The following is a 16,243-nucleotide window of genomic DNA, read 5'->3' on the forward strand; positions in this document are numbered from 1 at the left end:
TAAGACTAAACCTCATCTGATTTTTTTTTTTTTTTTTCGTAAATATGTTTATTATAATTTTAAAATTAGGATGCAAGACTGTATTTCTGAGCTCATTGAGTGCTGTTTATTTAGCGATTTGCCTTGAAATTAGCACCACAGTATAATTTGCAGAATAAATTGTTTTCAGCAACTAAATGAGAAGAATGAGGAGATGGCGCCATCTAGTGGTGAGAGTGGGTCAGCTCCTGAAGAGTGAGGGTGAAAATATGGAATGCACCAAATAGCAAATATATTTTTTTTGTGGTGACCCTTGTGACAAGGGAGCTCTGAGTTTTATTTAAATGAGACACCTGTTCAAGGATCTAGGACAGGACCAGAAGAAAAAGACCTGACAGTAGAAATCTTGTCTTAAAAATGTTTTTCAGTAAATGGAGACGAGGGCACAAAATACATCGATTTATAAGAGAGTTATGTGTACTAAAAAGAAAGTGACGTTTGTGGCTATGATTTGATACAAGTTTTGACAAAAAAAAATAGTGTTGTGTTGCAGCTTTAACAGGTACTTTAGTAGGCTGTTTTTATAATATCTAATGAAACGGTTCCACCTTCTCTCTGCGCATCAGCCTCAGAGCAAGAAAATGTCTTTAAACTGCCATTAACACAAACATCCACAAAAAATTGCTTACTGTGTATTAGGATAAAAACCTGAAATGGATGGGAAATGCTCATAAAATCAGTAAAATACAATACAATTACAATACAATACAATTTTATTTATATAGCACATTTAAAAACCCGAAGGCACACCAAAGTGCTTCACAGTAATATGGAGAGTCAACATAAGTCAATAACAGGGTACAAATCGGGCACAAGCACAGACAGGATAGAGGCACTAACAGACCAGGAGAGTTAGATAAATACAAAATATGATAAGACAAAAACAGCAGTAAAATTAATAAAAATAATAAATTTAATAAAATCGAATAAAAGTTTAAAATTTAAAAGATTTAAAAGGGTATTAACTGGTCGGGAAAGCCAAGTCAAATAGATATGCTTTTAATCTTGATTTAAAGGACTGGATAGAGTCCAAGGCTCGAATAGAAGCAGGGAGGCTATTCCAAAGGTTGGGTGCAGCTGAAGCAAAGGCACAATCGCCTCTGGTCTTCAGTCTAAACTTAGGTTGGGCCAGGAGTAATTGACCTGATGATCTTAATGCACGACAAGGAGTGTACAAATTGAGGAGGTCAGTGAGGTAGCTGGGCGCAATGTTATTCAGGATTTTAAAAGTGAGTAGCAAGATTTTAAACTCAATGCGATATTTGATTGGTAACCAGTGTAGATCAACAAGAGCCGGAGTAATAGGGTCAAATTTTCTAGTGCCAGTAAGAAGGCAAGCCGCAGCATTCTGAACGAGTTGCAGCCTTCGAAGAGAGAAGGCTTGGAGACCACAGTAGAGAGAATTACAATAATCTAACCTGGAGGTCACAAAAGCATGGATAGGTTTTTCCAGGTCCCTGTGTGGTATATAATGCTTAGCTTTAGAAATCTGGCGCAGTTGAAAAAAACCCGATTTAACTACAGATGATACTTGCTTATCGAGCTTAAAGGAGCTATCCAAATAGACACCCAGGTTACGCATAGAATCAGAGAGAGAGTTAGCAAGGGGCCCCAGCAGAGCAACAAGCTGGTCTCGAGGAATATGGCTGTCGAACAACATAACTTTAGTTTTTTTCTCATTTAAAACGAGAGAATTTTCTGACAGCCAATCTTTAACCTCTCTCAGGCAATCGTACAGGGAGTTCAGTGGTGCTGCCAAATCATCAGTCAGTTGACAATAAATTTGAATGTCATCAGCGTAAAAAGATGAAGAAAAGACCTAAATGAGTACCAGTTGCCAGCTTGTGGAAAGCAGTTTTCCCCCCATCCTAAAACAATCTCCAGTTCAGGCAGTGCCACTTAAAACATGACAGCTGACAGACACGGGACACAAACTCCCCTGCTGTAGCATAATCAACCTTTTCATGGCGCACGAGAGAAATTCAGCCAGCAAAAAACGAACGGATCTCCTGGGAGTTTACTGGGATCCACTCTGAGACAGTCTGCATTGGTAAAACCTACAGTATTTTTGAGCTAAATGGTTTTATTCATACCTCCAAACAGACACGTCTTTACCAGAGAGAAGGTGCTGTTGCTCAAACTGGGAGCCAGGGAAAATGGGCTCGAAAGGTTTCGAAAGTCTAAAGACGAGTTTAAGAAGATACGTTTTTAGAAGTGACTTTTGGCTGATTTTACTTATAGTTCATTCTCATTAGAATTAACCCAAAAGGATTATCTTCTGATTCATCTTATATATATATATATGTGCATCTTATCCTAAAACACCAGCTATCAGTTCCCTTTAATGCAGTCCCAGGCAGTTCAGCCCCCATTTCAACCTTGACTCATCTGATCTCAACAACTCACATGATGGTGACCCGTAACGACCCATATGATTACTAGTGGGTCAAAAACCCTTGGGACCGTCTCTAAGTCTCCAATAGTCTCAATCAGTTGCTTTACAAGTGAAGACGCGTCTTAGCCTAAACATAAAACATCTTCACAAACCAAGAAGTCCAGATACCTTTAGCTTAAGGATGTAGTCTAACATGACCTGGAATTACTAAGAGCCTGCATAGACTCATCCTATAGTCATGTAAGAATTCAGAAGGTACCACTAAATATATCTATATCTCTCTATATATATGTAGTTAATGGGTTCTCAAGACCAACCTGCAGTACCATCATTGCCCACTACAGGGGCCACAGCCTAGCATGAAGCAACCCCAGAGCTGAAAAATTACTGCCTGGTAGCCTCTGTGGATTTTCTCCTTTATAATAATCATGAATAGACTGGATTTAATTTTATTTTTCTTACAATCATCTGTCTAGATAACTGAGTTTAAATCAATAAACTCTTCAATGTGTGTGTGCTGTTGGAGTGCTTTCGAGCATTTTAACAGCTTACTGTATGTGACTAATAGTGTGGACGCTGTGGGGTACTGACGATCCCAAAACTCCATGCTAACATTGAAGCTTCATAATGTGTGGGAAAATCAGAGGCCTTCTTTTATACTGACTATGTTTTTTTTAATCTCCCTTATTTCACATCATTGTGATATGGAAGCTTTTTTCTACCACATAAAGAAATGTTTTTTGCCATCTGTAAGTCATCATTTTGGGTTTTTATATAAGCTTTGACTTATTAACTTGAAATGTACTTTTCAGTTGTGGAAAAAAAAAACATTTCAGTGGAGGAAGCCAGATGCCACATTACAGCTGTTGTGTCGGTCATGCTTAAATATGAAAATAAATTAAGACTGGCACCAGGCAGAGCAAGAACAGCATATTCTTAACAATTTTTCTTCATTTATTCTTTCTTTCTTTTTAAAAATTGTTTATTCTTCATTTTGGAAAACAGTGACTATAAGACCATTTGTTTATTAAAAAGTGGTTTAGCTTTAATTATTCACATTCCAAAGATGAATACACATGAAGCCAACCTTCCCCCAAAAACAAACACTTGTGCATAAAATCTGTGATAGTCCACATTTATGGAGGCCCAAAGTGTCCGATTTTCCATGATAATAAATTAAAATAATGAAATAAAAAAAATTATATGAGGAGATACGCAACATGCAACCCCAAACCTCTAAAATAATTTGGTATGCGTTTGTTTGTTTTTTTAGTTCACATTTGTAATTTTTCATAATGCCACTACATCTTGACTGAGAAACACTTCAAGCATGAAAAAAAAGCTGATTAAAAATAACTTTTATGAATTTTTAAATGGTCTTGCATACATATTTTCTCTCTTATTATTCATATTTCTTTTTGTAATACTGCAATTTATTTAGGGACTTTAAAAATACTAGTATTTTGTTGTGAGTAGAGTGGATTTTCTTCTAAATTTCATTTTACACGATAAAAGTTAAGTTATTGCAAACTCTAATCGGTAAACATAATATATATATTTTTTAATGTTGCGATTAGTTTGCGCCCATTTTTAATCTTGACATTTTTGTGCCTCCATACAAGGCACGTTTCTCTCCATTGGTTGTCCCTTACAGGTTTTTTAAAAGCTCAGTCCAAGTCTCTCTTAGTGGTAATGAACTCGTCCAATCGTCCCGGTCCCCGTAACCAGGATGTCCGGCTGCCCGTTCCTCCAGATCTCCCTGACGATTCGCTCCCTCTCCTCCAGCCGTCGAGCCTTCTCCAGCTCCTCGGCCGAGGTGAAAACGTTCAGGCTCCTCAGAGTGCTGTTAGACTGGCTGCTGCGGTCACTCAGAGGACCCACTGTCACTTTAGGGATCTCCGTATCCACCGCCCTCTCCTCTCCTACACTCTCCTCCTCTTCTTCCTCATCCTCCTCCTCTTCACTGGACTCCTTGAGCTGTCTCCTCGATGGAGACGGAGGTGGTTTTCTGTGGCGGCGAGCCCTGCAAGTGATGCCGGCCACCAGGAGGCACAGCGCCATGAAAAGCCCGAAGCAGACGCCCATCATGAAGTAGAGGGCAAAGCTCTCTGGATTGGCTGCACAAGAAGAGGGAAGAAAAACTAATTTACTGAAATAAAAGCATTAAAATGTGGATTTATTAAGCTTTTCTTTATTTTCTGTCATCTCTATACTGTTAGAGTGGTGGATGCTCATATCAAAGTCAGCGAAAGTTTCAAATACTCAGATCAGTGTATGTTAAAGTAACCCTTGTGAGCTAAAAACTCAGGTTTCAGACTCTAAACGCTTGATTTTCACCAGATTTTCTACTCTTGGCTCTTTGTGATGTCACTAAGAAGGGATATCCCTAATATGGCCACCTCAGGCAGAGCGTTATTAAAGTAAACTATTATGGCTCTAGGTGTGAGCACAAAGGCCCCACCCACTGTTGTTAAACCCTTCTGTTTGCACGAGGCAGCCAATCAGAGTGAAGTTTAAAGTATAAAGTTAAATAAAGATTTCTTTGAACTGTAACATGCAGAGTTACTCGTGTAGGAGCTTAGAAAGAAATATTCATGTACAACCTATGTAAAGTCATACAGTGTGGTGTAGCAAGCTGCCTGTGGTTTTATAGATTCATCTAATAACCCCTTGAGGTTGTCCCCAACTCCATGTTGGAAGCCACACTTAAAGCCCTGCTAAGATTTTACCTTTGATGTGAGCGTAGGTCGCCATGCTGTTACTCAGCAGCTCCATATCTCTCTTAATGGGTTCCATCTTGGTTCACTGTGGGTTCAGACACACACCATCTCCTTTTACGCGTTTACCTCCTGGATAACCCGAGGCAGATCCTGTCAGAAAAACAAAAAAAAAAAATGCTTTCAAAGTCATCTCAAAAGAAAAAAAAAGAGTTTTAAGCCTAAAAAATGCATTGCTCCAAAGCACCACCCGTCATTCTTCTGATCTAAATGGGTGTCAGAGGTCAGGAGACATTGTCTTCCTCTGACGACACTCAAGCCAGGCAGTGAGGACGGCAGCGAGACGTCGGCTGAGACCGATGGGGATGTTTATATTTATGAGAGGGGCGCCTTTCCGGCTCCGCAGTTTTTATTTTTTTCCCACAGAAGAAGTGGCATGTCAGGTTTCACATGTTCACTCCAAGAAACTCACACTCGTGATGGGAGACCGGCAGGAAATGAGAAGGTCGGGTTCACAGAAATGTAGCAGTGAGTTTCTAATTTCTGCCTCTTTCCCAAAACAATGGAGCTGAGAGGAGTTGTTTGTTTTGCACACAAGGTTTCACAGCAAGTTATTTCATTATTTAATTGGTATTTATATAAAGTAGGAGCATTTCTCTATTGTTAGCTTGTGATAATCTTTTGGCAGGTGTTAGATTTTAGTAAGTCATTAAACTGGATGTAATATTCTTTTGTTTATTATCTGTCATATACACTCACTGGCCACTTCTTTAAGTACACTTGTTCAATGCTCTATAACATAAATATCTATTATATATCTAAATGGTCAAGATGACCTGCTTAAGTTCAAACTGAGCATCAAAATGTGGAATAATGGTGATGTGAGTGACTTGGAATGTGTCATCATTGTTGGTGCCAGACTGATCTGAGTTTCTCAGAAAGTGAAAAAGAGAAAGTATGCAGTGAGCATCAGCTCTGTGGGCCAAGATGTCTTGTTGATGTCTGAGGTCAAAGGAGGCCAGATTTTTTTGAGCTGATAGGAAGGCAACAGTAACTCAAATGACCATTTGTTACACCAACGTATGCAGAAGAGCATCTCTGAATGTTAAAGCAGTTGGGCTACAACAACAGAAGACACAGATCCACCTTGGCTTGTATCATGGTGCAGTGGTGGGGTGGATGTTTCCTTGACACCTTCCCTTAGTGACCACAATGCACTCATCTTCTCATCGCTGCTTCCAGCAAGACAATGCACCATGTCACAAAACTCATGTCATTGCAAACATGACAGTGAGTTCCCTGTACTTGAATGACCTCCACAGTCAGCAGACTGTGATCCAACAAAGCACCTCTGGGATGTGGTGGAACAGGAGATTCTCATCGTGGATGTGCAACCAACAAATCTACAGCAGCTGCGTGATGCTGTCATGTCAGTATGGACCAAAATCTCTGAGAATGTTTCCAGCACCTTATTGAATCTGTGCCACAAAGAATTAATTAAAGTGTACCGTGAGAACACAGAGTACAAACGTGGCAAACACGCCGTTGTCCCTCTTTGCAATGCATTGAGGAAGTAAAGAAGCTGCTCACAGCTGCAAAAACTTAAAACTAATTGTTTTAATGGGGGTTAAACAACCTCAGGGATGCCTACAAAAACATTAAGAAAAATGGCACCTAAATCTCCGGGAGAGACATTCTGTTTTTTGTTAGAGATGTTTAACAAGTAATTCATTGTTAGCAAATTTAATTATCATTCAAGAGAGTAATCACGGTTAAAAAATATATATATATATTATCCTGAGGACAGCCACGGATGTCAGCACAAAACGACCTGACATTTCCCATACAAAAAAAAAGCTTCTCAGAGCGACTGCATTCTTCTGTTATTTGGGTGAATCGACCCTTTAAGAGAGCGAGGGGCTGCATTAGACCGCGGTAGATGGATTTGCTCCGGACCCGTCTCGCAGACGGTCCCACAGTTACAGTAAGGATTGACGTAAACATGATGACTGATACTTCCCACCCCCTCACATTCCCTGTCACTACAAAAACAATTTCCATGGGAGCCGAATGTTTTTCTTTCTCCTGCTCTTTCTCTGGGGAGGACCAAACCGTGCCCCATTCCAGTTGCTGCTGCTGGGGGTTTGGGTCGCTCTCCCACCCTGATCTTTATCCCAGCGACTTTTGGCAGCCCCAGTGTGCTCTCAAAGGCTTTCTTTAATTTGCTTTTGGGCAAATTAAAGTTGTAGTTGCTTTGTGGCTGGCTCAGGGTCCATTTACTCATGGGAACTGGTGGTTCCCAACCAACGCTGCCTTCTGTTTGGGATTTAATCAAAGAAGAAGCGTGACTACTTCTGCACCCTCAATTTGCTGCCCCCAGACCTTAACAACATAAGTGAGCAATTTAGTTTTCAGCTTAGCTCGATTCAACCGATTAAAGACTGACTTTACACCCTGTACTTTTACACAGTTTATCAAGACTGCAGCATTTATCACAGTGCACATATCACCTCATTCTTTCTAAGTTTTTTTTGTTTGCATCCTATAAGAAATAATCATAAAACATTAAAGTATAAAGTGTTCTCTCACAGAGCTGGATGAGAAGATCAACACTCACGTGTCTGTGGGCAAATATATGAAGCAAATCTTAGCTTAGGTTAACTTGAAGGCTCATTCCCTGGGTTAGTATAACTCCATCTGCACAGAGGTTTAACATTGAGGTTACATTTTATTTATTTTTGAGGTTAAATTTTAAATAAAAACGAGGAAACAGTTATAATGTGTTATGCAACAGCAGGGTGCAATTTGTCCAGGGATTGGGGGAGGATTTCCTTCAGTGTCTGCTTAGTTATTTTTATTTTTCCGGTGGGGATAAAAGTTCTTCCCATAATCTGATTTTTATCATTGCATCTTGAAACAGTCTACAGCACAAACAACAATCCCAAACTGACTTTCACTACCAGCGCTGGGAAAGTGAGATGACACTGTAGGAGGCCGGATGATCCAGATCCACGCTGTTCCAACTTTTCATGACGCTGCCAAGCACCGCTTAGAACAACATCTAGAATGAACTTATATTTTTAAAAATGATCCTTTATTTTTTATCTATTTAAATTATTATTATTATATTATTTTTTATTTTATTTACCTATTCTTTTAAACTACCATTAATGGAATAAAAACAGAGAAAATCAAAGACTCACAAAAGTAAAAAATTTATTAAAAAACATCCCCAGGCCTTCCTGCTCAGTTTATGTTTCTACTTTCAGGTCACACAGTATAAAATAGTTAATTTTGTAAATTTGGGGATTTGTAGGTTCTCAGTTGTCCAGGTTGTGTGAGTCTTGAGCACAGGGAGGAGCGTCCCCATGGGGGTGGTCCTGAGGGTTGTTGACCCACTATTGATCATGTGAGTAAATTTGTGACAAATGCTATGGGTCATTACGATCAGACATTTCAGCTCTTGAGACTAAATGTCTTCACAAACTTAAAAAAGTCCATCTGGTCATTCTAAGAGTCAGAGAGGAGGATTATCCAGGGTATGTACAACAGGCTGTCGATTACAGCTTGCATTCTATAAGCCAGTGAGCGCGAGGTTTCATAGTCAAATCCACAATATGTGGTCATTTCACCAGTCACTATGTTAACGACTGCAAAAACTTATAGGCTTTTTGTTAGGTCCATCTTTTGGAAGTAACCATGAGAAGACTAAAGGAAAGCTGCCAAAACTGACTTAATTATATATTGAATATGACCTGAAGTGAGTGATTGAGGCCATAAACTTAGTGTTTACAAAGGGCTGTTCTCTGATAGACTTCTAACCTGTAGAACTAGAAGTCTTTTTCCAACCACACATTTCCCCCCTGGTGGTCATGAAAAAGAATGCAGTTTTAAGGCACTTTAGTGTTAGCATCACCTTTTAAACCTTCATAGTTTCAACTGTCTGTTTGCTAATCAACACACGTCACATTTGTTCACTTGGCTAAAAAGACTAAAGAATTAGGGTTTTGCAATTTATGTATGAGGTTATTTTTAGGGCAGAGACCTTTTATCTCAGCTTCACTTTAATTACAAATTTTTCTTTTTTTCAGTGCAGCATTCAAACTTTGTAAATTTTCGAAAAAAGTCCCCTCCATGAACTTTCTCATTTGTTTTAAGAAGGCGACGTTTTTAATGCTTAATTATACAGAGAAATGACACAAAGAGGCGTCTCTTTTTCTGTTTTCTCGATTACAGAATGAAATCGTGTATAAATATTTTTTTCTTCACGGCTCCAGGACTGGCAGTTTGTGGTGAGCTCGAAGCACCACACAAATACCAGAGGGAGGGACACATTTTGTGCAGCCGCAGTCTCGGGCAGACAGATTTAACACCTAACATTTCCAGACGAGTCCAACAACCTCCACGCAAGCATAGCCCGGCAGCTGTTTATGTGAAACCCTGTAAAATGCACTCCTGCTCGGCGCTTCCTGCTTAGATAATCCTGTTTAAGTCCAATGAGGAAACTTGAAACTGCTGAAAAAATCACTTTTTAACAGTAGTCAAAAAAATGAGAAATGAGGTGGAGCTGCTGTCAAAAACATTTAAAGAGAGTGAGATTAAGACTGATGGAAAATACATGTGACAGACTGGGTGACAGCATACTCACTGTGCTATAATTTTGGGCATGTTGCAGCTCCTCAGCTTGTAAAAACCTTTAATTGTCTGTGGTGTTGTAAAAAAAAAACAGGAGGCCATGCTAATAAACTACTGAGTTGCATGACAGTAGAGCTTTATATTTGTTAAGGGGTGTAATAAAATTAAAAAAATCTTTTTTCCCAGCAAAGATAAAGTTAAATAAAAGTCACTCACCTCAGTCATGCACAGGTTGACAGATTTAAAACTTCCGAATGCGAAACAAAGAATTCAGATCCACGTTTGGAGCCGGTCACTTAGATAAGACTCCCATCTTCTCTCGGGCAGAAAAGCAGCAGCGAGAGGTCGTGTGTCACTCGGCGTACGTGACAGCTGAGCAGACGCTGCTGGACTGAAGAGCGAGCAGCCCTCCACTGTGATTCACTCCCTCTCATCCCTCAGAGGGAGGAGGACCAGCCAGCAGTGGTCCACACTTGTGTTTTGGAGGAGGTCTTTCCTTTTCCTGAGAGAAGTGAAAGCCATGCATGCTTCACTGCCATCTAACTCCAAAATAAAAATTCCAAACTGCGCTGAAGTCTTTTATTTTAGCTATTCTATCCTCTCCAGGTATGACCCACACACTCCTGACCAGAGGGAGGTGATCTCTGTCCTCCAACACTGAGGTCTGTTCACAGTTAAGCCAGGAGGGTGGAACAGGAAATAGCTAGGTGGCTGCTGTGGGCATGGGGCCACGCTGCTGTGGGGGCTCCTGGATTAATTGAGCTCTTTGTGTTTTAATCTGAGCCTGGAGGGGAGTGAAAAGAGCTCAGAGTGAGGTTTGTGGAGCAGGAGAGGAGACCAATGAATAGATTGATACTTTATGGGGAAATCTGACTTGGACTTTACAAAGCTGGAAATTTCCACACGACACCAGGAGATACAAATTTTAAAACCTATCAAACAACCGAAACAGGAGATGCTCATAGTTGATTTGAGCTACACTGCAGTGTCACACAGCCGACACATTGTTAATATAACTGATCAAAAGAGCAAAATAGTTCTTAAACCAGTCCAGTTTGCACCTTTGAACTCAGTCCAGAACACCCAATCAACATAAGTACATGCCAGGTTATCGTGTTTTAAGGAAACTATATGGTTACTAAGATTTTTGTAGGGCTGTACTTGAGTAACTGAATAACCATGGGACTGTGGTGGTCAATGTGTGTGTCAAAAATAATCTCCTCTGTCTTTTATTACATTTAAAAAATCAATTCACTTTCGCTGCTTGATCTTAGCAAAACCATACAGGCTTGGAGACCCTTGGAAACCACTGGTTGCCAGGGACAAATAAGGATTCCACAACTGGTTGGCAATTGATTGCCTACAGTTGTTAGGTCAAATGGAAATTCTCCTTGCGTCAGGTTGCTAGCAGTTTCATGGAAGACACCAACTCATCTGTAACCACTCACCAACTACTTGCAGAGCAGCAGTGAAACTTGAAAAGGTGCGATGCAAACCAGAAATGGAGAACGTTAACCTTCAAAGTAAAAGTAAAGCACTATTTTGCTCTGAAGGTCAAGTTTGTGTTGCACTTTTCCAAGTTTCATTACAACTCTGTGAATGTTTGCAGACAAGTTGGCATCTTCCATACAAACTACAGGCAACCACAGCAATCTACAAGCAACAAAACGCAATCACAGGCAGGTCTTTGGTTCAGCACCCTGTTGGCAACCATTTTCAAATCAACTAATACTCAACCACTGGTCAGGGGAATACACACATTTCTTCTTAGCGACTGGAGACTGCAAGGGGGTTGCCAACTGGTCTATAGGCCTGTGTGACTGAGAGCTTTGTCAAAAAGGTAAGTCTATATTTTTCCATTCAATTCAACTGAAGAAACTAAATTCATTTAAGTGAACTGAAGTGAACCTGACTCTGTGGCCTGCTGGGAGTGAATTTAGACCTCAGCGGAAGCCAAAATATGATTAATTGCACAGAACTGGATATGAGCGCATTCATCATTTTAACATTATGTGCGACAGAAAATAACAAAAACCAACACAGCCCCCCTTTAATTTCTAAAAGTATGAACATATAATTCTACAGACTGACTACAGCGATGAAAGCAGGGCTTTTTTTTCTTATTTATACTGGTGCTTTTTCCTGTAACACTAACCCAGACTCTTAAGTATTGCAAAAGACCTGTTTATGCGGTTGTAAAGTACTATTCTGAGTCTAGTGAGCGTTGATGTGGCACTCGCTGGTGTTTTTAGCACAGCAATAAGCGGTTATTATGTGGTTGCTGTCATTCAAACACTCAGGGTTGGTCAAGAGAAAAATATGTCCCTAAAATCACTCTGAGGCCAAAGCCCAAAACAATGATCCAACTGCTGAGGGACATTCCTGCGTGCATATTCCTCCTAATTTAATGCACTCAGTAACGGCTGGTGAACCTCCGCCCTTTTTGTCCACAGTGCGGGGTTTATCTGCTCCAGCTGCCTGTGTTATGTCAGGCCTGTCCTCTTCCTGATGCTGTGTAGGAATAACATAGCACTTTGCAAATTCCCCAGATTCCCGATCGCAACTGCGCACGGGTAGAACACCAAGCAAAACACTACCTTCCTTTCACCCGCCGCGCTTGTCTCCACTGGCTAAAAAACAAGAGTGGATGTCACTGTTGTGACTGAGAGCGACTTGCTCGCTGATGCAGAGATGTTTGTGGAGCTGTGGAAACAGGTCGGCTTGTTTTTCCCCACCAGTGACTAATGTTTTCCTGCATACAGGCAGTGATTAACTTAGGGCTGCTTTTTTTTTAAACACACAGAAAGATGGCTTTGTGATGCTCACCATTTACACTGACCCTCACACCACAACCGCATTCAGTGTCAGCTGCAATATGAGCAATTCAATTCTCATAAAACTGAGCTGTAGCAGAGAGATTAACTTTGGGAATAATTTGGTAAGAAAAGACAAGTCCCTCAAAGTATTTTTACAACTAAATTAAAATGATAACGTACTGAAAGACAGACAAAAGAGATCTTTAATAATGCAATAGCACAAAAGTTAGGACTGGATAGTTAATTAAGTTGCTGGCTGGAGGGCGTTATTAGAGAGCGCCACATCAAAAGGCCCAGAATGACAGTGAGGAGGTTAATAAGTTGAGTCATTTTGTTGTGGGGAGCAAACCACAACTGTGGGAAAAGTTAACTAATGCTTAAATCCTGCTAAAGGGAAACCTACTTAAAAAAAAAAGAAACATGGGCCAAAATAAACAAGCTGCAACCTCTGGCGGTGGAAAAATTGAGCCTGTAGTTGCTCCAAAAGCGAGTCAAATCTCATAAGACCCCCAAGTTTAAATTTCGTCCTTTATAACAACAGTGTGGAGGTGACTTTTGTTTTTAGCTGATCCGTCTGGTGAGTAAAAAGCATGGCTGCTTACATTGACAGGTGTGCCACAGGCAGCTGTACCTCACTGGTGTTATAATAGCAAAAAATGTAGGTGTCCAGATTCTGCAAATGAGGTGTAGAAAATACTATAAAAATTAGGAGAAATGTATGATAAATGTATTTTTGCTATTTAGTACAAATATGAGGAGGTGCACCTCAAAAGGCACAAAAAGTGACTGCTTTAGGGTATTCTCTATGTTTAAGAGATAAGACTCTTCACTGTTTCTAAGTCAGCAAAATATGAGAGAAGCTGTGGCGTCGTTTAAGTTAAACCCTTTGTGCAAAAGAGGATCTATCATTTAGTTGTTATAATTATATTGAAAAAGATTTCACTTTATTCTCAGATGGATTTTTTTTTTTTTAGCATTTTCATCATATCTCATTTAAAAATCCCCCTAAATAGTTTGTTGTCTTTTTTTTTATCTCAACCAAAGAGCTTCTTTGAGTTGATACAAGGAAGATGCATCAATTAATCCAAGAAATAATCCGCAATGTATTAAAAAGAATTGTTACAGTGTTTACATAGGGAAAAAAATCAGTCAGTGGAGTTTTATTTTTAAACATTTAAACAATTTACTGATATCAGCCTCCAAATACTCCAGCCTTTTGAGTTTGTGATCCTTACAAGAAATCAAACCCAGATTGTGGCCTTTCATCCCAGGTTCCAAGCTGTTCAGTTTTTATAGCACTAAAGACAGTTTCCAGTATTTTACAATGAAAAGGAGAACTGTAACTATATCTTACTGTACCTAAGATCTCTCTCCCTGTTCTTGACCCTGGAGTCACTTTGTGGGCCCTCAGGATGTAAACTACTGGTCTAGACTGGTGTTTGTCCTCTAATCTCTGAACCTTACACAAGCAGCGTCTTTTCCAAATGTAAAAAAAAAAAAAAAAAAAAAGTCATTTTGTTTTCTTGGCAAACTCTTTCCTGCCTCCGCCTTCACTGCCGAAGTTCCGGACGCGGTGAATCTTGGCCAGCTGGCTCTCTATGGTCTTCATTATGTCCATATGGTCGGGGATGTGGACATAGCGGATGTTCCTGCCAGTGATGAATAGGTCCTGCAGCTGTGTGAGCTGACCCTGCCGGTCCCGGTACAACACGTCCTCTAGCCGTACGTTCATGAAGGCATCTACGTTGACCACGCGTCCACGTGCTGTGCTCTCGTTCCTCAGGTCCACCGTGGTCACCTCTCCCTGAAGGCCCTGCAGGAGGATCACCATGCTGTTCTCTGTGATCGTTCGCTCCCGAATAGAGTTCACCACCTCAACCGGCCCCACGCCGGATGGCTGAGACTCAGCTCCCTTGGGCTCCATAGTAACCTGCAGAAGAGCAGAAGATTGATAACTCTGGATTAGAGTCTGTGATGCAGTGTTGGTACCTGAGACGTGTTTCTGTGGTTTACTGATTCTGACCTTGAAGCAATAAAGCAAAAATTAGCAAAACCTTGCACACTTTGCGGACAGAATATTAGAATCAGAAAATGAGAAAACACAGGAACATGTCAAATAGAAAATGTCCTGCACAGCTTAAATGCGATTTATCTCATCTGTCACAAACCAAACCTGCATTTAATAAACGTCAGATGACTAAGAGGCTGTGGTCAAATCGTTGAAAAAGATTTCCCTCCCTCCATCTTTTCTTAATCACTTTTCTGATTGAAAATAAGGTAAAGGAAGAAGAATTTCTGAGGACTTAGGAAAAGAGCACCATGCCCAGACAATGTGACTGCATCAACGTTAGATCCTCTTAGGCTGTTAATGGGGCTCTACTGAAACTGCAATGTAGGGACCACAAAAAGGCTGTCTTAGATACTTTCTTACTGCGTTTTTTTAATGGAGCTCACAAAAAACACACATAAAAAGAATGAAGTGAATTAAATGTTTCCAGTCTTATTTTCTTTATCTGCTGGAGAGATGATCCAATGTAACTCTGGAAACTGTTACAAGTTCTGAGGAAAAAACAAAATAATTTTATTCCACTGTCACTTATTAAAAATCAGGGGATCAATACCAGCTGACCTGATGTAAAGTCAATTAATGGTAATCCTAATTGCCAAAATAACTACTTCTTCTCCTCCTTTTTTCAGCAGCTCACTGAAGGTTGCTAATCCGCCTTCATCTCATCCTAACCCTAACGTCCTCTGTCACCACCAACCATCTGCATGTCCTCCTTCACTACATGAATCCTTTGAGGTCTTCCACTTTTCCTTCTGCCTGGCAGCTCCATATTCAGCATCCTTTCTGCACATATCCAAACCACGCCAGCCTCCTCCTGCCTCACTGTCACATCAGCTTCTCATTCAGACACACGTAGTCTGTTTTGCTTCTCGTGACTATCATACCCCGTTACCGCATTTTCTTTATTGGTCCAAAAAACACTTTCATATTTGGCTTTCAAAGTAACCCCCGTATATGCACATTACAGCCGAATATAAATGGTAATACAGAAGATATAGTGTCATACACTGCAGTGTAATCTTAGCTTTAACTAAAGCTACAGAAAACATAAAAACACGTTTAAAATGACACTCAAATTTGTATCTGAAAGCACAAAGTTAGTCTTCTCTGTTAGCTTTTCTTTTTTAGCGTTTCCTTAGCTTTAGCAGCGACTAAATAAAGCTCCAAAATGCGTAAAACATGAGTGTAAATCAAAGCTTCTCCCTCCGCTGATGTCTGTAACATTTACCTGAATTATTTAAACACAGGTTTCATGTAGAAACGAAACACCGGCCTGCTGAAACCTCTCAAAACATCTCAACACGTTGGTTTTCCCGCAGAAACCCGACGGAGGAGCAGCGACGTGATGACGTTTCACCGTCGTCTTTGCGTCAACCGTTTTTTAAAAAAAACTTTATTCACAACCAGCTTTAATACAATACAATCCAGGACATAAATGAAGAACCCGAGAACAGGACGTCATCACAGCAACATTATTTTTCACATATATGCTGGATTTCAAAGCTGCAAAGTATATATTAAGATTAACAAATTTGCTCGCTGGAGTGTAAAATTTTATTAATTAATTATTAAT

General features: G+C 40.1%; 2 protein-coding genes across 3 annotated transcripts; both read right to left on the minus strand.

The window, feature by feature from the left end:
* Nucleotides 1–131: 131 nt before the first annotated feature.
* Nucleotides 132–12,696, minus strand: eva1bb (eva-1 homolog Bb (C. elegans)). Of its 2 annotated transcripts, XM_084918888.1 has the most exons (4): nt 10,003–12,696; nt 9,800–9,855; nt 5,164–5,304; nt 132–4,551 (listed from the first exon to the last, which is right to left on the minus strand). In XM_084918888.1, exons 3-4 carry the CDS (start codon nt 5,228–5,230, stop codon nt 4,118–4,120), a joined length of 501 nt encoding a protein of 166 aa, XP_084775014.1. In that variant the 5' UTR covers nt 5,231–5,304; nt 9,800–9,855; nt 10,003–12,696; the 3' UTR covers nt 132–4,117. The 2 variants fall into 2 exon arrangements, with proteins under 2 accessions (XP_084775014.1, XP_084775012.1); XM_084918886.1 differs by lacking the exon at nt 9,800–9,855 and having other exon boundaries at nt 10,003–11,354.
* Nucleotides 12,697–13,729: 1,033 nt separating this feature from the next.
* Nucleotides 13,730–16,031, minus strand: lsm10 (LSM10, U7 small nuclear RNA associated). The gene is made up of 2 exons (XM_084918889.1): nt 15,899–16,031; nt 13,730–14,532 (listed from the first exon to the last, which is right to left on the minus strand). Exon 2 carries the CDS (start codon nt 14,524–14,526, stop codon nt 14,113–14,115), a length of 414 nt encoding a protein of 137 aa, XP_084775015.1. The 5' UTR covers nt 14,527–14,532; nt 15,899–16,031; the 3' UTR covers nt 13,730–14,112.
* Nucleotides 16,032–16,243: the final 212 nt, after the last annotated feature.

Source organism: Perissodus microlepis, chromosome 22, assembly GCF_051167445.1.
Source record: "Perissodus microlepis isolate ML-2025 ecotype Zambia chromosome 22, ASM5116744v1, whole genome shotgun sequence".
NCBI classification, from domain to species: domain Eukaryota; kingdom Metazoa; phylum Chordata; class Actinopteri; order Cichliformes; family Cichlidae; genus Perissodus; species Perissodus microlepis.